Below are 24,400 nucleotides of genomic sequence, written 5' to 3'. Positions count from 1 at the left end.
CAAGAATGGTGAACCTGTGTGCAAAGTAGAAGTAAAGTAGTGTGTAAAAGTGGTGATGGAAGATTGTTGGTCACCATGTGAAGTACTTACAGAAAGTATACTGAGCACAAAGAAACACCTAGGGTCACCCCTGAAAGAGTAAAAAGCCAAAAAAAGAGTAGGAAGCCAGATAGTACTTTAATCTTGAAAACAAGAAGCATGATCCAGGAGTATACGTGTGCACCCAGATAGGTCTGGGGCAAAATAAAACAATGTGAACACCTGGGTGCCATTTATGCCGAGCCACATCAGCTGGGCCACTTCCAACGCCACACAATGCGTGTAAGGAGGGGGGCATGGCACCAACACCTGAGCATTGGAAATGCTTGGTCATGGGTCAAAGCAGCCACTCCCCCATAACGTAGATAGAGACGCCGGCGTGTGGTGCCAGTATGATGTCACATGCACAGCGCATAGAGGCATCAACACGTGTCAGGCATGCGGCCCCAGCATCCCTAAGGGTTGGGGGAGGAGGGGAGAGCCCCGAGCGCAGGTCGCAGCTCCCAGAGGTGGCAGGGACCATGGGTCCCAAAACCCCCCCGTGCCACACGGGAAGAGGGCAATGGCACTTGGAACATCAGAACAATGATAAATACCCAGTCCCTATATGACAATGGTAATAGTACCCCCCCTAAAGAGTATTGAGGTTAAAAAAAAAACAAAAAACCCCACACAAACCGCTCATACAAGGCGTACGTATGAATTACAGGGGTTATAACACAGAGCCGTTATTTACAACAACCCTAAATTTAGATTATCAAAAATGGTAATATGAGAATGAACGGTTAAGTCTTGTACTAAGTCAGGATCTCATTTAAAAGGATTGACGATCTATGAGATAAGATATATAATACCGTATGTGCCCTAAATATTGTTGCTCAAGAAACCCCAGGTAATCGTATAACTGATATCTTACAGATGTGGCTGAAGCCTTGCAAGAGAGCAGACATCCCACAGCGACCATGTTACATTGCTCCGGTGTACAAGACCAGTGAAAGAAGAGGCACACTGTCCACTACTGGACACTCAACAAATTTTGTGATTGCAATGACCCTTCTCTCTGATAAACCTGAGGAGCACTGGATTGGACGAGGTGTCGCTTTACTATGTCAACTTAGCTCATAAGCTATATTAAGAGTTGCTTAGGATTCTTTCCACTATAAGAACATTTGGCCTAAACCCTGAAACAGTAATGCACTATAAACCAAGATAACTCTGTTCTAACAATATGACTAAATAAATACTTTTGAGATTTTATTTGACGTTTCAAAACATAATGTACATAAAATGAAGACAGCAATTATGAAAGATAACAGTTTATATTTAACATGAAGACAACATGGGATTGTGTTAGATGGGAAGCAGTTAGAATCAGTTTTTTTAATCACATCAACAGTCATTGAAAAAACAAAACATCTATACATTTTGCAAAAAGCAGATTAGATGCACTGTCGAGCTACAGTTCAAATGTGTTGTCACACAGTGACAACTTTGTAATAGCATTAATTACCTTCATGAAGGTCAAGCAATGTTCATTTTCAAGCTTTACATATTTTACAGCTTAAACTGCAAAATAATAACTTTAGCTGGAATGCATAACTCATATGAACAAAAGTTCACATAAAATGAAGTAAAGCAAGTAGTTAAATACACAAATCAGATTAATATGAACAATGACATTGTAATAATATAGAAAAGACTGAATTTAAAGACTAACTCCCGACATTTTTTTTTTTTTTTCAATTATAGATTCGGGAAGAGTTACATTTCTCTCAATTTTTTTATTTCTGTCTATGACCCCACTGGGGAGAATACCTTTACTTCCTGTCCCTATAATGTCTATCTATATATGAAATAGGATGTGCGGTAGTAACCAGGACAACAATAAAAACACTATAAGATGCAACAACGCTTCCTCCCTCTACTATAAATGTGTTTTCCTTGGTGTCCCAAATTGGGAAAGACCAATCAGGTCATGGATGGCAATTTGAACCAGACAGACGTTCTAACGCTACCCATCAAAATGAGAAAAATGTTTTCTTTAGGGGAGTTGCGGTTTAAAGCAGTAAAGTATTAAAATATTCTAATACAGACATGACCTATCTTGTATGATTTATCAATGCAGTGACATTGACTGTCCCACCTGCATTTCTTGGTGTCAAAGAAAAGGTACTGTAGGTCATGAATTTCATCCCACAATATACTATGCCTGGAGCCTCAATCAATAAAAGGGCATGGGCATTATTGTCATGAGAAGGGGATGGTTATAGCTTTGCAGTTGAAGAAAATCATTATTCAAATAGCCACTTTGTTGGGGTTTGGGGAAGCCTTAAGCAATCAAATCATTTAAGTAAAAGATATGTTCTTTCATTTTTAGGGTAAATCAACATTTTTAATTGCCACACGTTCAATTTAACCTTTAGCCCTGGTTCACATTAATGCGATTTGGAATGCAATTTGACACGTCAAATCGCATGCCAAATCGGCAGCAATTGCAGCGTCTGAACCGGTGCAGCGCCACACAGATTCCCAAAAGTAGTTTCTGTACTACTATTGGGGTGCGATTTCCATTGATATTTGTGCAGAAACCTGCATAGATGTCTCTGAAATCGCTCCCGAAGTCAGGACTGACAGGTGGGAATGAAATTGCGTGAGTTGAACTCTCACAATTTCATTCCCGCTATCAGTGTGAACCAGAGCTGAGTGCATTTAAAAAACTCAGGACAAAACAGTTAAAAGGGACAGAACTTAGTCTCTCCTCTCCCTAGCAAGGTGACACTTTGGATGACATGCCTATTCTTTGGCAGCAACAAACCTGCCTAAAATCTAATTTTAAGCCCATTAGTGCATAGCTTGTCAAATGATACTGTACACGCACATAACACTACTAATTACAGATAATTAGCAGGTTAAAAATATTTTTTTTAGAATAGTGTGCAATCATTCTGCACAGTAAACACAAAATTAGATTTTAAAGGATTCACAAACAGCAAAACAAATGACAATCGTAATATACATTTGGCTTTTAGGGGTTAGCAAAATGCATTCTTATGGCTCACTCATCACAAGCTCATGTGAAGCTGAAACATCTGTTTTGGTTGGGAGTGAAAAAGCTTAAAAACACTGCTGGGTTGTTTTTCACTGGAGGAATTCCCCCTCACTTCGTGTTCTGGTGCCCAGTGTCTTCAAGACAGGAAGTGAGGGAAATTTTCGCCAAGACAGACAACAATGAAACACTGCCACCCTAAATAGGTGTTTTTCTTGTGGTCAATGGAATAATGTACACTAGTACTTTGCAAAGAAGCAGGGTTGTATTGAAATGAATGCAGGCCACAGAATCTGCCCACAATGACTGTCCAGCAGTCAAATCAATTCACATTACCCCAAACTTTGGATGCTCTTCTGTTTTTTTTTTTTTTTTTAAGTACATTAGAACTTTGGACTTTGCTTATATAGCAAAATCTCACAACTGCAAAATTGTGCCTATTTTCCCTAAAATGGACATTGGTCTTTAGCAAGTCTCGTTTATTTCAATTATGAAGGATCAAAATGGTCATCTATGATGCAATTGTGCATTTCCACCTTGGGTTCCCCGAAAACCTTTTATATATAAAAAACCATTATGGGCATTTACTGCTATTTTAAAAACCTCAGTCAGCCCTGGAAGCTAAATGTAGTACCATCCTCCTTAAAAGCACAATGGAAATCAGATGGAACAGAATGGAAGGAGTACATTGACACTCATGGTAAGACCAGCTGTAATTATAGCACTATATGTGCTCAGTCATATGCAACAGATTGGGCGCACAGTTAATTGACAGGCTTTGTTAAAGAGACCTTGCCACCAACTTAAGAAAATTGCAGGTAAAAAAACAGAAGATCCAAATATTTGAAATGCTTAAATTGCAAGGATTTACTAATCTTCACATTTTTTATTCACGTGCAACATGCCTTTGAACTTGCTAGAAAAATGAAACTACTTAGGAGTCGTCCGTTCTCTAGCACACATCATAGCCCTCTTCTCTTCTGATAGCATTACTATATGTCCAAATTCCTCTGCCACTCCCCTTCCTACATAACCCTTTATGTAGTTGCTGAGGAAGGGAAGACAGACTGTAACTTCGTTACATAGTAGGCGAGGTTAAAAAAAGACACGGCAATCAAGTCCAACCTATGTGTCTGATTATGTCAGTATTACATTGTATATCCCTGTATGTTGCGGTCGTTCAGGTGCTTATCTAATAGTTTCTTGAAAATATCGATGCTCCCTGTTGAGACCTGGAAGGGAATTCCACATCCTTGCCACTCTTACAGTAAAGAACCCTCTACGTAGTTTAAGGTTAAACCTCTTTTCTTCTAATTTTAATGAGTGACCACTAGTCTTGTTAAACTTCCTTCTGCAAAAAAGTTTTATCCCTATTGTGGGGTCACCAGTATGGTATTTGTATATTGATATCATATCCCCATATCTCTTCTCCAGCAAGAATAAGTTCAGTGCTCGCAACCTTTCCTCTTAACTAATATCCTCCAGACCCTTTATTAGCTTTGTTGCCCTTCTTTGTACTTGCTCCATTTCCAGTACATCCTTCCTGAGGACTGGTGCCCAGAACTGGACAGCATACTCTAGGTGCGGCCAGACCAGAGTCTTGTAGAGTGGGAGAATTATTTTATCTCTGGAGTTGATCCCCTTTTAATGCATGCCAATATTGTTTGCTTTGTTAGCAGCAGCTTGTCATTGCATGCCATTGCTGAGCCTATCATCTACTAGGACCCCCAGGTCCTTTTCAATCCTAGATTCCCCCAGAGGTTCTTCCCCAGTGTATAGATTGCATTCATCTTTTTGCCACCCAAATGCATTATTTTACATTTTTCTACATCGCCATGTAGTTGCCCACCCCATCACTTGAGTGAAAAATCTGAGTCTGCATCCATCACATTCAAGATGGCGGCACCCAGCAGCATGGCTTTTGGTGTCTACAAAATGAGAGGCTTTTATAAACAAACATTGACATTTAACCTTACGGGAAGATTTCTGTTTAACCACTTGCCAACCGCCACACGCCGATTTACGTCGGCAGAATGGCACGGCCAGGCAAAAGGGTGTACCCGTACGTCCCTTTGAATCTTCCGCCTAGCGGGCACGCGGGTCCCGTGAACTGGATGTTCGCCAGCGGCCCGCGATTGTGGCGAGGAGAGCCAAAAACGGGGAGATGCCTATGTAAACAAGGCATTTCCCTGTTCTGCCTAGCAACATGACAGGGAGCTACTGCTCCCTGTCATCGGGAGCAGTTCTCGTGTTGTAGTGAGCCCACCCCCCTACAGTTAGAACACATCCAGGGAACACACTTAACCCCTTGTGCTTAACCCCTTCCCTGCCAGTGTCATTATACAGTAATCAGTCACTGTATAAATGTCATATGGTCCCAAAATAGTGTCAAGTGTCCGATCTGTCTGCCATAATGTCGCAGTCCAGATAAAAATCGCAGATTGCCGCCATTACTAAAAAAAAAAAATAAATAAATCTATCCCTTATTTTGTAGACACTAACTTTTGCGCAAACCAATATACACTTTTTTTTACCAAAAATATGTAGAATACATATGGGCCTAAACTGTGGAGGAATTTTTTTTTTTTTTATATATATTTTTTATTATAGCAAAAAAAAGTAAAAAAATATTGCTTTTTTTTTCAAAATTGTCGGCCTTTTTGTTTATAGTGCAAAAAATAAAACACAAAACGCAGAGGTGATCAAATACCACCAAAAGAAAGCTCTATTTGTGAGAAAAAAGGGACGTAAATTTTGTTTGGGTACAACGTTGCAATTGTCAGCTAAAGCAACGCAGTGCCGAATCGCAAAAAATGCTCTGGTGAGGAAGGGGGTAAATCCTTCTGGGGCTGAAGTGGTTAAATCTACTGGTGACAAGGACTCTTCAATTTTCCTAATAGAAAACCTTTCACAAAAAAAATTATATTTGCATATATGACAATGCATAGGCTAGAAATCCATAAACAATTTTTATTCCAAAAATCTGTTGAAAAAAAAAGTGTTCATTAGAGACATGAGCTGGAATGTTGATAAACAGAACACAACTCAGGAGAGACAATATAGCAAAGATAAACCTGTAGAAATTTGTTGCAACAATCAACATCACACTAGTTTATAGTCAAAATAGGTCTTAGAATTGTAATTAAAAAAAAAAAACTCAAGGCATCTATGCCAGTAGAAGCTCTTTAGTTCACTTATGTAGTACTATACTCAAACTGCAATTGCTTTATAACTATTTTTCTATCTGTCTTTATGTTTGCTAGAATTTGGCTAAAAAATTTAATTAGACCTGCAATGAGTATCAAAACAGATGGGCAGAAGGGTAACCCAAAAAGATCACTAACACCCTAAACAGCAAACTTGAAGTGAGACAGTAGTGGAGTCTTATGAACTGTTGACACTGAGAAAAGTGACTCATGCGGAAATTTCTACATCACATCAGGGGTGGTCAGATCACAATAGTATGTGCATTCTCTTACAACTTTTGTAGAGTAGCAGTGTATGCATCAAGTGTATTTAGCTTTTTGGCTTGAGCAGGCTTGCAAATTAAACCAAATATGGAAATAACCTGAGGTCCTGCCATAATAAATATAATGTGTCAAATAGTGTTTTAAACAACAAATATCACCAAGTAAACCATTTCAAGGACTGTATTTTTAGACCACATATTAAATCAAGTAATCAACCGCTAATCAGATACACGTGGGATTAGCATTAGATATGTAAAAATGGAGTAGCATCAAAATCTTAAATAATTAACACAGATTTCCTAGTATTTCTATATTCAACTTTAATGTATCCAGTAAATCCTAAAATCAGTTTCGTATGGTTAATGTCTACAAACTTGCTGGTTAAAAGTTATAAAAGTTTGGGGGGGGGGGGGGGGTCCTAATGTGGGATGTAAGCGGATGCATCCACCTGCAGCTCCGGAGCGATCCTCCACTAACTGCCAAACCCTGGTATCTCTTGGACCATGGAAACCTTCTCCACTGCATCTGGTGTTTGGTAGTTGATGGAAAGGCGTAAAAAAACACCTCTGGCCAGGATGAGGAATACCACATGCTCTTGTCAAGATGGCTGCCACCCAACCACCCTGCAGTCTTCACATGCCTCTACTCTTGAGCTGTTTTAGAATGCAGCAGACGCCTCGACACCCTCCTCTCTCCAGTGACCTTGGCCCCACCAAATCTTATCTAACAGATGTCTCCCAGCTCGGTAGGGTCTGATGAAGGACCAGAGCCAACGCTGTCAGAGGTTCTCTCCACCAGTAAAGATAAATCATACAGATCTCATAAGGAAAATTTAGAAGCTTGGTGGACGACTTCATTGTCATTTGCAGGATCCTGATCCTCATCTATATGTCAGAGCTCCCATGTCTACCATATCTTTTCTTTCTTGGAATGTTAGGGGCCCAAATTCCAAGTTTAAAACGGACCAGTTTGTTCAAGTATCTCAAGGCTCATATACCACATGTGCTATGTCTACAGGAAACCCAATTAGTAGGTTCCAAATGTTAGCCCTCAAAAAAAAAAAAAAAAAAAATGGGTGGCATGGAGCTTCCACTCTCTCTACTCTTACTCAGTTCTCATCCAAAAAGGCCTCCCTTTTTGTTTTCCTTCACAATGTATTTGGTCCTAAAGGAAGATATGTTATTCTCCACTCCAAAATATATGACATATCAGGGTTGTAGCCACAATCTTTACAGATCTTCGTGTTTAACGTGCTCATTTTCCAGCCTGTACTAGACATTTTTTTGGGCGATTTTAACTCATCATTAGATCCTACCTTAGATAGATTACAACCCCTATGAACAGACTCCAAAATGATTTGCTACTGGGTGTGCAGCTTACGGATATGTGGATATATGGCATTGAAAATTTCTAACCACTAAGGAATGCTCATGCCAATCCAAAACCTAAAAGCATTAGAAGACTAAATATGGACTTTATAGGTGCCCAAAGCATTACAATCTCAATGCCAATTAAAAAAATATTCTGTCAAAATTCTGGTTGGAGGGGAGGACTCCCAAATTGGATTAGGTGCAGAGTTGATCATATCACAAATACCAATATTATATTGGAATAGGGAGCTCCGCCAACCTTCCTTTTGCCTCTACATATTTTGCTTCTTCAGGAGGTATCGATGAAAAAAAACACATGCAATCTAAATACAAACATAATAAATTACAAGATACGGCTCATCACAGCAACATGGTACAAATCCATTATAAGTGTACAGACTACTAAGACCATATGCAGCAGTCACGAGTGTGGTGTCACAGGTATTTCACCATTCCAGGGGTGAGCTTGGGAGCACAAAACAGAGGGGAGAGAGAACAAGGAAGAAATAGGCCTAGGATGAAAAAATGCCACTGAAAAAATATCTGCAATGTCTGACAGCTCTGTGCGCGCGCGAGTGTCCCATCACATCTGTACCAGTGCACAAAACAAACGTCAGTGCCCCATCACATCTGTACCAGTGCCCAAAAATATGTCACAGTGCCCCATCACATCTGAACCAGTGCAGAAAACATCCGTCTCAGTGCCCCATCACATCTATAAGTGCACAAAACATCCGTACCAGTGCACAAAACATGTCAGCATCCCCATGAACACATCTGTATCAGTGCAAAAAGCATCTGCAATAGTGTTCCATTGTGACATCGGTCAGGGTCCACTGGTGGACAACCAACATCTGTCAGTGTCCCACCCAAAAAAACATTTAAAGCGCCCCCCCATGCAAAGGTGAATGCACACGTTGGTCCTGTATGCATACATAAAACAGCAATCGCACCACACATGAGGTATCGCCTCAGACGTCAGAGCGAGAGCAATAATTTTAGCACCAGACCTCCTGTGTGCCTCCAAACTGGTAACCAATAAAGGCTTATAAAGCGTCACCTAAGGAGATTTTTAAATACCGACGTTTGGAGCCATTTCACAAGTGTATGCAATATTAAAGCACAATATGTTTGGTACCCATTTACCCAGCACAACACCATATTTTACCAAAAAACTGAGTATGACATTGTCTCTGTGTGCAATGAAATTCATTAAAATGTATTAGTGTGCAAAATTGCGCTTGAAAAACTGCTTTGCAAATTCCGTGTGACATAAAAATTTGCAAACCCCACCATTTTATTCTCTGGGGCCTCTGCTACAAAAATATATAATGTTTGGGGGTTCCAAGTATTTCCAAGTTCCAAGTATTTCCTAGCAAAAATTTCAGATTTTTGCTTGTAAGCAAAAAGTGTCAGAAGGAGGTCTGGTCTTAAAGTGGGCAGGCTGTGAAAAAGTCTCACACATGTGCAGGGTGTATTTGATTTAAATCTTTTCACGCTGAATAAATTAAAATTATTAATGTATCTTAAATAGAAAACCATCTTTAGATTTTATTAAAATAAATTTGATAAAAAAAAAAAAAATCAATAAATCATTGATTTTTAGCCACCCTGCACATGTGTTATCACCATACTCAGGAAGAGTAGAAGAGTGTGTTTTGGGTTGTAGTTGCAAGTATGCCTATGCCGTGTGAAAGAAATGGAAAAAAAAAAAAAAAAAATAGAAAATGGAAAATTATTTCTTCATTTTCCAAAGCATTGTGGGAAAAAAATACAACTTTAAAAAAACTTGTCATGCCTCCTAAATACCTTGGGCGGTCTACTTTCCAAAAAGGTCATTTGGGGGTATTTGTATGGTCTTGACATGTTAGGATCTCAAGAAATGAGATAGGCCATCAGTACATCAGGTGTGATCAATTTTCAATGATTGGTACTATAGCTTGTAGACTAACTTTCACACAGACCAAATAATATACACGGATTTGGGTTATTTTTACCAAAGAAATGTAGCAGCATAAATTTGTCAACATTTATGAATAAAAAAAATTACTTATTTGCAAAATGTAATAACAGAAATGGGGAAAAAAAAACGCATTCCCCGAAAATTCAGTCTTATTTCATTTGTAGCACCTAAAATAAAAACCCCAGTGGTGATTTAATACCACCAAAAGAAAGCTCTATTTGTATGAAAAGTATGAGAGCACCCCTCCAGCCAAAATGACGACAGAATATTTATTGTTTTAATAACAATTGTTTCATAAAGAGATTGTAAATTTTAAACTTAGTGATTTTTGGGGGCACTTCTAAAGTCCATACTTGGTCTTCAGTTGTTTCTAGTGTCTAATGGGATGTGGCTCCCTAGATGTTGTATTACTGGGCCTCTAGGTTACCACCCAGTAGAGACTCTGTCCCCCCTTTTTATTAATCCCATCCAAAATCAGGCCCGATCTAGAATTGACTATGCATTGTTTACCTCAGACGAACTACCCTCACAGTATGACATATTTCCTCTAGGACTCGGATCACATTATCATTAACATTATTGGATCACTCCACTCTGAATTTCGTATTGGAGATGGGACATAAGCCCCCTCTCTGCGTTTGGAGGCTAAGCCCCTTTTGGATATCTACAGAGAAGGTGGCTGAGCGAGTCATTACTTATATGACTGATTATTGGGTACACAGCTTCCCTGTTTGGTAATGCCATTAACTCTTTTTTAATTGTAATAAGACACCAGGCTTTGAAGGCCTACGTGGCAAATGGCATCAGGCTTAGGTTGACATGTTAACCCCAAAATGACTTGCTTTATTCAAAGAATAAAGGAGGAGCAGGGTGTTTACCAGACTCCACGTCCGAAGGCTTATTATTCTATAACCCAAACCCAGTTAAGAAATAAGTCTGAGGCTCTCATCACTCCCTTTCTTTATTGAATAGCAATGTTAACGTCCTAGATAAAGTACTCTAATTGTTTGAACAAGGTCATTCTTTCACTAGTTAACTCAAGCCAATCTGGGTTTATACCAGATTAATACCTGATTAATATCAGAAAAGTGGTTTGGTAATGTTGCATATTCAAAAAGGCGTTCTTTGGGAAACTATGTCAAGGATGGGTTTTGATCCTCAGTTTATTAACCCCTTCACGTCAGTGGTACGCATATATACAGCCTCTCAGCAGGTGGGTCGTAATGCCAAGTGGCCGCATATGCGCCCAGCCACCGGCGGCTAACTGAAAGCTCCCGATCCCTACTTGTGATCGGGAGCTTTCCAATCATGTGACTGCCAATCACAGCAGTCACATGATCAGAAACCCACCCCACCCCTGGCATCAGAAGCCTTTTAAAGGGCCAGGAGGCGCCGGCGTTAAGTTAAATGGGGCAGCTTGCGCTACTCTATGCTTCAAACAAGATTTCACACGACCAGTGACGTATCTGCATTATTCTCTCTTCAGCTGGGTACCTGACAGAGCTGCCCACTCTATCCTCTTCTATTTACACTTGTTTTCAAACTACTGGCATGGTCTATTCAACAGAACGCAGAAATGGGTGACATCTATCAGGGCTCGCTCAAGAAAATTTCACTGTATGAAGATAATGCATTGATTTAATTGAATGGCTCACAGGACCCCTTCTGTGCTTTAATGCAAGTGGTGGAGAGGTTCGAAGCCTTAAGCCGGGCACACATGAGCTGAAAGTCGGGAGACATTTGCCGGTTTAACAAACAAAAAAAACCCCGATATTTGGCCTGTGTGTATTGTCAGTTTGTCAAATGAGCATGCTGGAAAAGCAGCAGCCGACTGACTCCCAATTAGCGCTCTCAGCCAATGATTATATATATATATATATATATATATATATATATATATATATATATATATATATATATATATATATATATATATATACACACACACACACACACACACACACACACACATACATACATACATACATACATACATACACACACATATATATACACACACATACACAAAAGCTGGATGTGGTGACTAAAATTTGTCGGATGTGAATTCAACATTCAATTTTCGTTTCATTAGTGTGGTTTTCGTCCAAAAGAAAAAAAAAAAAAAAAAGGAAGAGCAAGACAACGCATGCTCCGAAAAGAAAGAATACATACAAAACTATTCAACACGTTATGTCACTTCTAACGATGTATTCTGTCATACAAATATTTTCATATTGCAAGTAACCCCTCTTCACTTTCGACATGAGACTATCATGCCACATAAAATGGACATTCGGTTGTCCAAAAATCTAAGCATGTGTACAAGGCTTAATACAGGTGTTTTACTGGCCAGGTCACCAGATAAAAACAGAGGGGGGGGGAGAAAGCCAAGGAAAATTGCAACCACATCTAATGATTGGTAAGCTGCAATATATCACATTTTTGGTCTTCAGTTTAAATACCACTTTCAGTAGAGAGAAATTCTGTACAATATGATTTCTAAAGTCATATACAGCAGAACATTGAGCATAATAAACCCTACAACATTCTGAACACACCATTCATTCAGATAAAAAAAAAAACTTTTTTTTCCTTCAACACTTGTATGGCTACATAACTAGTAAAATATTATCCATTACAGTTGCATGATTGTTACAGGTTGTGGCAGCACATGTGCAATGCTGTTCTTCCATCCCATTACAAACTATAGAAAGTCTTTATAGCTGCCCAAAGCAGAGGCTGCTTCTTCAATTGAAAAAACAAGCTCAGAACTCCTTTTGCAGCCGTGGACTCGTTTTAACCCTCTGACTGTTAAAAGGTGTTGTAAAGACAGAAGGTTTTTCATCTTCATGCATTCTATGCAGCAGCCTCCCCAGCACTCCCCCCCTCCCATTACCTACCTCTCTCCAGCGATGATGTCCACAATCAATCCCCTCAACTATCCAGTACACTCCTCCTGAGAGAGCTGAAGCACCATTGGCTCCCACGGCTGTCCAAGTCAGTCAGCCAATCGGGGGGGGGGGCGCAGGTCAGTGCTCTGCATCTGAATGGATACACTGAGCTCTGACTCGGCTTGGGTGCACCCTTTTAGCAAGCTGCTGGTTGAGATGAACTCAAAGGAGGGAGGGGCCAGGAGCAGCAAAGAGGGACCCGAGAAGAGGAGGATCCAGGCTGCTCTGTGCAAAACCAACTGCACAGAGGTGGTAATTATAACTTTATTTTCTGTTATTTAAAATAAAAACAATGAGCCTTTACATCACTTTAAGGACATGTCCACTACGTCCTGGGCACTCAAAAGGGCAAAAACACACTCCATCAGATCTATACAAAAATAAAATATGGTAAGTATCTGATGATAGCGTATATGTGGCACACAAGACATCACAGCATGGCCCATACTCCCAAACCTACTAGAATACAGGAATTGTGTAGCTAAAAATTACCAAACTGACTTCACAGTACATATAAATAATGTGGCACTTTAAAAAACCTGAAGTGACGATGTGTCACCAAAAATAATGTGTAACTAAATACAATCAGGATAATCCTTCATAAAGTGCAGTAATCCAAAATTACAAAATGATGACGACCATGTACAAAACAGCAATACAAATAAACTTTCCTTCATATGTAATGAACGTGCCTAATAATAAAGTTCATAATAAATGAAGTGCTTGTGCAAAGAGCAAGAAAATCCAATTTGTCTAGATGCTTCCCCCATCTGTAGTGCTGTAATGGTTTGGTCCCAGCCCCTCAACCTTGGACAGAGACCCCTACAGGTCAAGTCAAGCCTTTGTATGAACGTGGCTCCAGATTCCACAGTGATGCAATGCTTTTTCCAGGGACACCCAGCCAGATAGATGACAAACTGCTTACACTGGTGATGTAAAATTCCTTTACAGGTTCTTCCTTCCCATCATATGCATGTAAACTGCATATGATGGGAAGGAAGAACCTGTAAAGGATTCAAAAATAAATTTATTTCAACAACGTATTTCATCAAGGATATCATACCCTTGATGGAGTCACGTGATCAGTGAGGAGGCGGGTGTCGTCACTTCCGGTCGTTGCCGAGACCAGAAGTTACTTTGTGAAGCTGAACAGCGCTATTTTTAACTGTAAGTTACCATGTTGTTGAAATAAATTATTTTTGAATACAGCACCATGGAGACCTGTTTGTTGCATGTAAACTGCTTATAATGGGAAGGTCCAAGGTGAGGGGCTGGGGCAAACCACTAGCGCACTACGGATGGTGAAAGCATCTGGACAAATTGGATTTTCTTGCTTTTTGCACAAGCACTTAATTTCTTATGAGCTTTATTATTAGACACGTTCATCACATTGATTCACTGTATTGCCACTCTGATATTTTTGCACTTTATTACGTATGAAGGAAAGTTTACTGTATTATTTGCACTTGATCGTCGTAATTTTGGTATACTGCACTTTATGAAGGATTATCCTTATTTTATTTATTAAGTTACACATTATTTTAGGTGACATCACTTTTAGATTTTTTTTTTTGTAAAAGCCACATTTATTATATCATTAGCACTGTGTGGGAACACCATTTATGCTGGCAGCTGCTTCGTTTCTTACATTGATTCACTTTGTTTGCGCATTAGTATTTACACTACATATAAAAAAATACCATAATTTAATTGGCTAGGCTGTAGAGACCTGATGAAAGAGACGTGTTTAAAACCCCCAAAGCGCAATTGCTTCTTGTATGCATTAAAATGACTTTCTACGCTTGAAAACCTGTTTACATTTCTTGTGAACTACAGGCAAACCTGGATCCCCCTTACCATGGTAACAGGTTTAGGAGCTGATTCAATTATATCCATCTTAGACACAAGTCAGCCCAAATGCTGCAAATAACTCAGTCATCACCCACCCACACTGAACTCAGGACTGAACTATTTAATTCACACTAAAACCCTTCCATTCAATCTTTGCTTTTTCACTTCTCTACACAAATAGGAAAACAGAAGGAAGATCGCATAACATTTTTTCAGCTGCATCTAGAACCATAAACCTAAACAACAGAAAGCAGCAAGAAAATAACAGTTATGTTAGATTTTAAATCTGAAGAGAAAATGCTAAGGAAGCAAAAAATGTATGTAGACAAATCTGCCCTGTGCTGCAGTTTCCTTACTGTTTTGTTTAATAAAGCAAAAAAGGGCATTGTTAAAATTCAAGTAAAAGCTGTTCAGGCGTAACAATTACAAGATCAGATGTTGAAAAGGGACCAATCCGAGTAGTAGCGGATACCACATATGCACTTTGCAAGAGGTGTTTGCAAGCACAATCATGTCCCTAAAGCAGAGTTGCATTACAGAAATGCATGTCAATGTCATTGAATACTTTCATTCATATGACTATTGAAACTGATGACTGTGTGAATACTTTGTAAGACGTGTACCATTGTAATTAACACGCAGTTTGAGTGCAGGTTTTTAGATGTAGAAATGCAAGCATGAAAAGGACCTTGCAGACACAAATCATTTGGCTCAAGCAAGGCAGTGTTTCTTGCCGGAGGAAGGACAAACTGTCCAAAAGCTTGGTTGATGATGGAACGTGGATTATGATTCTAAATTTGTTATAAATAGTCACTAAATAAAAAACACAAATTAGAATGCTGCAGCCTTTGAAATTTATATGACTGCAGGGTTGGTCCTTCTGCACCTTAATTTGTCTGTGCGATTCACCAGGTACTGATCTGACACTTTCCAAATTCAACCCCGATGTTTTGCTAGTGGAGGTCTGCAAATAAAAGCTAATCTGTTGCTGTAAAAATTTTTCTTTAACAAAGTTACAGGTTTAAAAAATAGATTCCTCACCTTCCTACAGAAAAGCTATTTAGGAGCCTATTGTGATTCAGTTTAGTAACTGGTATGTATAATTCAGGGAGATTCCTACACTTCCAAGTTATCCCTTTCAAATTGTTTGTCCATAAAAGTAATTAAAGCAGCATAAAAACGTATCCATGAACACATACAAGGTGTAAAAGATTGTGGGGTCAGATTCAGCAATGGGTTTGGTTATCACCTCATCTCTAAAGGCGGCAGTCATACATGAATCGAAATTTGTCCAGTTCAGCATAGTGGATGGGGAAATAGAGTCATTTTTTTGCTCAACACGCTGGTTGAACAGGGAGGAAAAAAAAAAAAAAAAAAAAAAGAGATGTATGGGCTGCTTAACCTAACTAGTACCAAGAAACACTAGCTACTAGATGGGGGCATCTCAACGAAAGTACTTTAAGGTTTGCACACTGATGCCTGGAAACACTTAAAAGGGCATTTTTTTTTTTTTCACTGATGCAGCCTGTTTTTATTGTGCCTGTGCAAAACATAAACAAGTGTTGTGTATTAATTAGTAAAAAGAAAAATCTGCATTGCCGGTCAGTTTTTTGGCTGCAAATATGCACAAATACACGCAACATAAATATCTGACATTACATCCACAAATGCTGATGTTTAAATCGGTAGTATAGTGTGCAAGAGGCCCAAGAATGCTAGGTAGATTGTAGAAGTAGACACTGAGAAATGTATTACGTTAGCTAAATGGGACTGGGTTCTGATGTCTCAGCATTTAAAACTGAACAGAATAAACTGATGAACATTGTTGTATTTATGTTTAACAATAAAACTAAGTTTTTAGGAAATGTTAAATTGTTCAGGTCCTTTTAAAAACAAAAGTATAAGTAAACACATCTGAAAAAAGTAGTTTATCTCTGCAGTATTCATTGACAAAAAACTAAAGTAAACAAAAAGTCACATATGTATGCTCAAGTACATTTTTTCCAGCAAATTCCAGTTAATGCTCTTAAAAAAAGTGTTCGTCCCACCTAGTCTCAGACAAGCAAAACAAAAATGCATGACATCACAATAATCCTATACATAGATATCATGGCAACTTCCACTTGTGTACATTGTCACGTGTGTGAAATCAAATACTACATTGCCTACCTGAATACTAAATGATACGACATACCCAGTTCATGTAGAATTTGAATTTGCTTTGTGGTTATGACAATTTATTAACAATTGGCACATACAATGAGGTGCACCGTTTCACAAAAAACGCCAGTTAACACATATCACAGTGATCTCTGTGGAATTGTACTGGTGGGTAAACTCGTTTGTACACCGCTTTTGATTTAATTTGCCTACAAAATGTTGCAAGCATATGCTGTAAACATTTTCAACATAAAAGCTAGCGGACAGACACATATTACAAATGGACCAAGGAGAGTACCGAGAAAGTCAAAAGTTGATGTCTATCACTATTTTGTCTTCATATAAAGCAATAACCAGCATTATGGCAAAACCAAGGAGAAGTCCCAAGTTCTGCAGGATAAACTGTCCCACTGGGCAATGTCCATGTTCTTCGTTTTCGCCATCCCCATGCAGCATTTCTGGAAGCTAGGAATATAAAAAGCAAAGTTAGATTTGATTTGAAATCTTTCAAAAGAAAAAAAACTAAAAGCAGCTACAGAGTGCTAGAGCAGATTTACACACAAAGGGGAGCAAGCCAGGGAGTCCATGAAAGGTGGTTTGACTGTTCATTGAAAGGCAGCTCTTGCTTTATGGCATAAATATCAAATGCTCAGAATCCAAATCAGGCAAGATTTTCTCTGCCGAAATATTCAACTCTACAACAGTTAAAAGTAAAAAGGCAACAGTTTCTGCAGATTTGACATGTTCTTTTCCAGTTTAAAATGCATTTTTCTTATGCATTGTGGTATTCTTGTACACTACCAGGCATGTTTTGAATGAGTATCAAGTCACCAGCCAACTTTTATACTTGCTCCAAGGACTTCCGTGCTGACTGTAACTGTAAAAAATTGTACAGAGTCCATTTGGAGACGAGAAAAAAAACAAACAAAAAACAAAAAAAAACACACACACACCAGGCCCAGAGAACTACTACTACCAGCATACCTTTGTTTGTAGCAGAGCAATATCGAGAGCACGATCATAATGCGCAAAGTGGGTGGGACCCTGTCATTCGAAGGGATGCCAGAAAAAGGATCTCACAGCTAGTACAAAAATTCTACTTTTGTTTTCTGAGGGACACAGGAAGTCCTTCACCGTCAGATGTGAAAAGCAGCCTAACCAAGGGGCGGACAACACAGAAAATGCTAACAGTCCCAAGAAATATATATTTTTTTTAATTCAGCTGAATATTTCTTGCTATTATAATTTACCAAAGAACCCCCCCCCCCCCCATACAGTCATGGCTGAAATTGTTGGCACCCCAGACATTTTTCCAGAAAATCAAGTATTTCTCACAAAAAAGTATTGCAGCGACGCATGTTTGCTATACACATTTATTCTCTTTGTGTATTGGAGCAAAACAAAAAAAAGGGAGGGGAAAAAAAAAAAAAAAGCAAATTGAACATAACGTCACAAAAATCCAAAAATGGGCTGGTCAAAATTCTTGTCACCCTTTCAAAATTGTGGATAAATAAGATTGTTTCAAGCATGTGATGCTCCTTTAAACTCACCTGGGGCAAGTAACAGGTGTGGGCAATATAAAAATCACACCTGAAAGCAGATAAAAAGGAGAGAAGTTCACTTAGTCTTTGCATTGTGTGTCTGTGTGTGCCACACTAAGCATGGACAACAGAAAGAGAAGAGAGCTGTCTGAGGACTTGAGAACCAAAATTGTGAAAAAATATCAACAATCTCAAGGTTACAAGTCCATCTCCAGAGATCTAGATTTGCCTTTGTCCAAAGTGCGCAACATCAAGATGTTTGCAACCCATGGCACTGTAGCTAATCTCTCTGGGCGTGGATGGAAGAGAAAAATTGATGAAAGGATAGTCCGGATGGTGGATAAGCAGCCCCCAAAACAAGTTCCAATGAAATTCAAGCTGTCCCCTGCAGGCTCAGGGAGCATCAGTGTCAGCGCGAAATATCCGTCGACATTTAAATGAAACAAAACGCTATGGCAGGAGACCCAGGAGGACCCCACTGCTGACACAGACATAAAAAAGCAAGACTACAGTTTGCCAAAATTTACTTGAGTAAGCCAAAATCCTTCTGGGAGAACGTCTTGTGGACAAATGAGACCAAGATAGCTTTTTGATAAAGACATCATTCTACAGTTTACCGAAAATGGAATGAGGCCTACAAAGGAAAGAACACAGTACCAACAGTGAAATATGGTGGAGGTTCAATGATGTTTTGGGGTTGTTTTGCTGCCTCTGGCACTGGGTGCCTTGAATGTGTGCAAGGCATCATGAAATTTGAGGATTACCAAAGGATTTTGGGTCGCACTGTAGAGCCCAGTGTCAGAAAGCTGGGTGTGTGTCTGAGATCTTGGGTCTTCCAGCAGGACAATGACCCCAAACATACATCAAAATGCACCCAGAAATGGATGGCAAAGTGCTGGAGAGTTCTAAAGTGGCCAGCAATGAGTCCAGATCTAAATCCCATTGAACACCTGTGGAGAGATCTTAAAATTGCTTTTGGGAAAAGGCGCCCTTCCAATAAGAGAGACCCAGAGCAGTTTGCAAAGGAAGAGTGGTCCAAAATTCCGGGTGAGAGGTGTAAGAAGCTTATTAATGGTTATAGGAAGTGACTGATTTCAGTTATTTTTTCCAAAGGGTGTGCAAACAAATATTAGGTAAAGGGTGCCAAGAATTGACCAGCCCACTTTTGGAGTTGTGTGACATAATGTCCAATTTGCTTTTTTTCCTCCCTTTTTTTGTTTTGTTCCAATACACAGAGGGAATAAACGTGTATAGCAAAACATGTGTTACTGCAATACTTTTCTGTGAGAAATACTTTATTTTCTGGAAAATTTTCAGGGGTGCCAACAATTTCGGCCATGACTGTACGCATGTTTGTTGTAGTTTGTGCCCATAGTACAGCTCGGAAACAATTTGTTTTTTTATCCCGTCTAAAACAGACACTTTTTTTTTTTATTTGCCGACCATTGATCTTATTTTTTTATTTTAATTTTTTTTTTTTTTACACACTTTGGTTTGTTCACGCTTTCTTCTCCTGCAAGAAGAGGAAGATACAATGTATCCTTCTCTTCAAGAGGAAGTAAACAGGGGTGGGCTCACAGTGACTGATCACTGATAACCAGAGGCCATTACAGCGATCAGGTGATCCGGAACGGAAAGTCCTGGGTGACGATAGTTAGTACGAGACTTGGGGCGTCGTTGAGAGCCCGGTCTCTGTGCTGGGAGCGTGCAGTGTGGTGCACTTCCAACACAAAGGGAGATATGCATACATGGAATTTCCCAAATACCCCATTTCCGTGAGGCCACATATGTGTGTGTGGTCGGCGGGAAGGGGTTAAGCAGCAGGGCAGCCACTCAGGACAGGATCTGGAGGCTAGTGGCAAACACTAGTAGCGATGCCTACTACAGTGGTTTCAAGCTTCCACAGGATTGGTCAGGTAGGATACATGCATACTTACATTGGTCCAAATATGCAGAAATTTAGCTTTAATTGTGAAAGATTTTCACCACTTTGTACTCTACTATGGTTTAGACATTTTATACATTTGCATTCAAAAACTTGTAAGTGTCTCATGAGGTAGGTTGCCTTGTAATACCTTATTTCTTTAATAAGGACCACTGTTTCACATTAGCAGTCTTCAGTTCTTTGATGTATAACTAAAAGGGATTGTAAGGTTTCTAAGTTAAAGGAAGACCTAAATGCAGTCAGGCATATGGGATATTAAATGCTTAGAGTGGTCTGGGACCATGAAAACCCCAGTCACACTGCAATGTAAAAAACTATTAAAGGGGTTGTAAACCCTCATGATTTTTCCATCTTAATACATTCTATGCATAAAGGTGAAAAACCTCCTGTGGTGCTACAGCCAACCCGCCCCCCCCCCCCCCCCGTTTTACTTACCTGGCCCTGATCCTTCGCAGGCCAGGAACGAGCAGACCAGCCCTAGCCCACTTCTGTCAATCAAATCCAATGATACGGCGCCGGGGCCGAGTCCTGCATTCTGTGAATGGACACAGATGCAGGACTCGGGAGTGCGCCTGCACGGGTGTCCACCGTAGGAGAGAGCTTCTCCAACGTGGACACTTGATGCGGGGAGGAGCCAGGAGTGCCGCTGAGGGACCCCAGAAGAGGATGTTCGGGACCACTCTGTGCAAAATGAACTGCACAGTGGAGGCAAGTATGACATGACACGTTTGTCATTAAAAAAACAAACAAAAAAACAAAACAAAAAAAAAAACCTAAAACGAAGCTTTACAATCCCTTTAAAGCTGCTATGGTTGTCCTGTGGCCACCCTATTACTGCTCTCAGGTCTCCCTAGCGGTTACAGTGTATGATGGTTGGCCTCTATGTATGAAAGATAGACAAGGGGAGCTGGGAGAGGAAAACACCGTGACAATAGCAGCTCTACCTGGAGAGGTGCGAGAGTGTATTTGAAGACTTCCTAAATGAAAGAAATAAACATGTGTGGATGCTAGTAATGTGGCTTTATGTAGTTGATGGGCATGTCAGGTATGTGTAAATGCACAAAAGAGGCAAATCATTTTTCACAATAGGCTGTATGCATAAACAGATTTACTGAACATTTATAGTCTCTAATGTCCCTTACCATGTCAACTAGTGCCACATATAGAAACATGCCAGCTGTAACGGCAAAAATCCACAACGTGATATTATTGGCATACTGTCCAACTGCTGTGCCTATAAGCATGCCTATATAAGCCATCATTGCAGAGAGAACATTGTATACAATGGCTTGCTTTACAGTCATACCAGCCTTCAGTAACACAGCAAAATCTCCTGCAGGAAAGAAAAAAAATTAGTTAGGTTTTGCATGAAAAGCCTTAACAGGAAAGACTTAAGACAGATTTATAAATCTGTATATTGCTGCTTTTTAAAAGAAAATTTTCCAGCACATTTATAAAACTACTGTGCTGAGCTACATAAATGTGAGCTCACATCATATTAAAATAAAAATACACCAAGAAAGACGACATAAAAATAACTGTCCAAAAAGAGTCCACACACATGCAACAAGTGAAATGATATGTGCCTCAGAAGACGTCATCTATGACGAAACATGTCAAGCAGCATTACGTGCCTTTATCACATTCCCAGAAGTGTACCCAGTAGTGCGTTGTAGCCACTCAGGATTGCAGACAGCAATGTTCCATTTTTATACTTGTAAGTGCATACTATTCATTTTAATAGTTTATCTGGTTTTACACTACGTGGAACGCTTGGTCTCCTTTAATGTGAAGGGAGGAAATAGCCCAGAGAAACGTTCCAGTCTGCTGGCGGAATTGGGGAGACTCAAATCACAAATTATTTTTTTTTGCAAGAGACACATTTTAGAAAGGACAAAATTCCAAGATTGGGGAATCGGAGGTTTCCTATAGTGTACCATAGTGCCTCTCAGACTTCAAAGGCATGTGAATTAGCAATTGTCCTCGCTAAACAGATACCGTGGAAAGAATCCAAGATAATTACGGATGAGGCAGGTCATCTCCTTATTATAAAGGGATTTCTGGGTGAGCAAAAGGTTACGTTAGTTAACCTATATCTACTGAATGAGGATCAAGTGGGAGCTCTCGAGACATATTTGAACTTAGTACATCAAAATAAAGAAGGGATCCTGATACTGGGAGGGGATCTGAATATGGCGTTAGATCTTACCCTGGATGTCACAAAGGGGGCCTCACACCTATCGTATGTAAAATTACACAGAGCGAGGAGATTGATACAAGATTTACAATTAATGGACAGCTGGAGAACTCTTCATGTACACGACAGGGATTATACATTCTTCTCAGCAAGACATATAGCAGAATCGATTATGTCTTTATATCCCAGATTGCCCTGCCGTGTGTATTGGAGGCCTCCATAGGCTCATTTACATTATCGGATCATGCACCAACTAACTGTGTAATAGAATGGGGAGATCCAGGCCCCCGGGAATGGAATTGGAAGATCAATGAGACATTACTGAAGGAACCAGAGTATGAGATACAGATAGCCCGGGAATTAGAATCCTTTTTAACTAATGAATCTGATAAAACCACCCCATTATGTATATGGGAAGTGCATAAATGTTACATTAGAAGAGTTCTCATATCGTTAGGAGCCTATAGGAAACGCTCCCTGGGCGCTAAGCTAGATTCCTTGATTAAAGAAATCCAGGTATTGGAACGAACACACAAGAAATCACGGCACAGCCAACTGAGGAGAAACTTGCCCGTCTACGCGAAGAATTAAATTTGCCATTAATGGATAAAGCAAAAGCCAAACTAACTTGATGCAGACGAGCATCTTATGAGTTGGGGAATAAACCGAGTAGGATGCTGGTTAATGCGCTCAGAGATACGAGAGCACGAAATCATACTGAGCGTATCAAAACGCAAGGTGATGTATTAGTTAACACTTCACAGGCAATTGCGAAGGCATTCAGGGATTATTATTCTAGTCTATATCAGATAGAGGGTCATATACCAACTTCAACGATACCTAATGGAGGGGAGACAGTAAAGGAATATCTATATTGGCGTCAGGAATGCCTAGGTTGCCTGAAGAGGGAGCAGGGAATTTACAATAGAAGAACTCCGAAAAGCCCTTAAATCGTTAAAACCAGGTAAGGCTCCAGGCCCTGACGGGTTCACCTTGCTTTACTATAAGACCTTTATTGAAAAATTGGCACCAAAATTTCTAGCTGCCTTTAATTCGATACGGGATGGGCAGATGATGCCGGCGGAGACATTAATGGCTCACATAACGGTAGTTCCAAAGGAGGGAAAAGACCCGTCACAATGCTCCAGCTATCGTCCAATCTCATTGTTAAATGTGGATCTTAAGATCCTTACGAAAATACTCGCCACTAGATTACTGATATACATTCCCTCCTTAATACATCCCGACCAAGTGGGGTTTATACCTGACAGAGAAGGTAGAGAAAATACGCAAAGGGTTCCAAGTGCTATACATTTTGCTCAACAATATCAAAAACCCTTATGCCCCGTACACACGGTCGGACTTTGTTCGGACATTCCGACAACAAAATCCTAGGATTTTTTTCCGACTGATGTTGGCTCAAACTTGTCTTGCATACACACGGTCACACAAAGTTGTCGGAAAATCCGATCGTTCTGAACGCGATGGCGTAAAACACGTACGCCGGGACAATAAACGGGGCAGTAGCCAATAGCTTTCATCTCTTTATTTATTCTGAGCATGCGTGGCACTTTGTCCGTCGGATTTGTGTACACACGATCGGAATTTCCGACAACGGATTTTGTTGTCGGAAAATTTTATATCCTGCTCTCAAACTTTATGTGTCGGAAAATCCGATGGAAAATGTGTGATGGAGCCTACACACGGTCAGAATTTCCGACAACAAGGTCCTATCACACATTTTCCGTCGGAAAATCCGACCGTGTGTATGGGGCATTAGTGCTTATATCTACAGATGCAGAAAAAGCATTTGATAGGATAGACCGGACATTCCTGAGAGCCACGTTACAACATATAGGATTGAAAA

At 39.8% G+C, this 24,400-nt stretch overlaps 2 protein-coding genes across 3 annotated transcripts in view; one reads left to right on the top strand and one right to left on the bottom strand.

The window, feature by feature from the left end:
- DNAH7 (dynein axonemal heavy chain 7) overlaps nucleotides 1-1,296 on the top strand; it is a 607,644-nt gene extending 606,348 nt beyond the window's left edge. For both annotated transcript variants that reach the window (XM_073633106.1, XM_073633105.1), the window contains one exon: nucleotides 958-1,296. In XM_073633106.1, coding sequence (XP_073489207.1) covers nucleotides 958-1,164 — 207 coding nt within the window. In that variant the 3' untranslated portion in view covers nucleotides 1,165-1,296. The remainder of the gene's footprint in view (nucleotides 1-957) is intronic.
- A 15,309-nt stretch (nucleotides 1,297-16,605) lies between these two features.
- The window catches only part of SLC39A10 (solute carrier family 39 member 10), a 134,083-nt gene continuing 126,288 nt past the window's right edge, over nucleotides 16,606-24,400 (bottom strand). The window contains exons 10-11 of the mRNA XM_073633102.1: nucleotides 21,479-21,669; nucleotides 16,606-17,315 (exon numbers count right to left, since the gene is read on the bottom strand). Coding sequence (XP_073489203.1) covers nucleotides 17,157-17,315; nucleotides 21,479-21,669 — 350 coding nt within the window. The 3' untranslated portion in view covers nucleotides 16,606-17,156. The remainder of the gene's footprint in view (nucleotides 17,316-21,478; nucleotides 21,670-24,400) is intronic.

This window comes from Aquarana catesbeiana, linkage group LG06, assembly GCF_042186555.1.
Source record: "Aquarana catesbeiana isolate 2022-GZ linkage group LG06, ASM4218655v1, whole genome shotgun sequence".
NCBI classification, from domain to species: Eukaryota; Metazoa; Chordata; class Amphibia; order Anura; family Ranidae; genus Aquarana; species Aquarana catesbeiana.
Note: the sequence above shows the minus strand (reverse complement) of the source record. Positions and strands in the feature narration are given on the sequence as shown.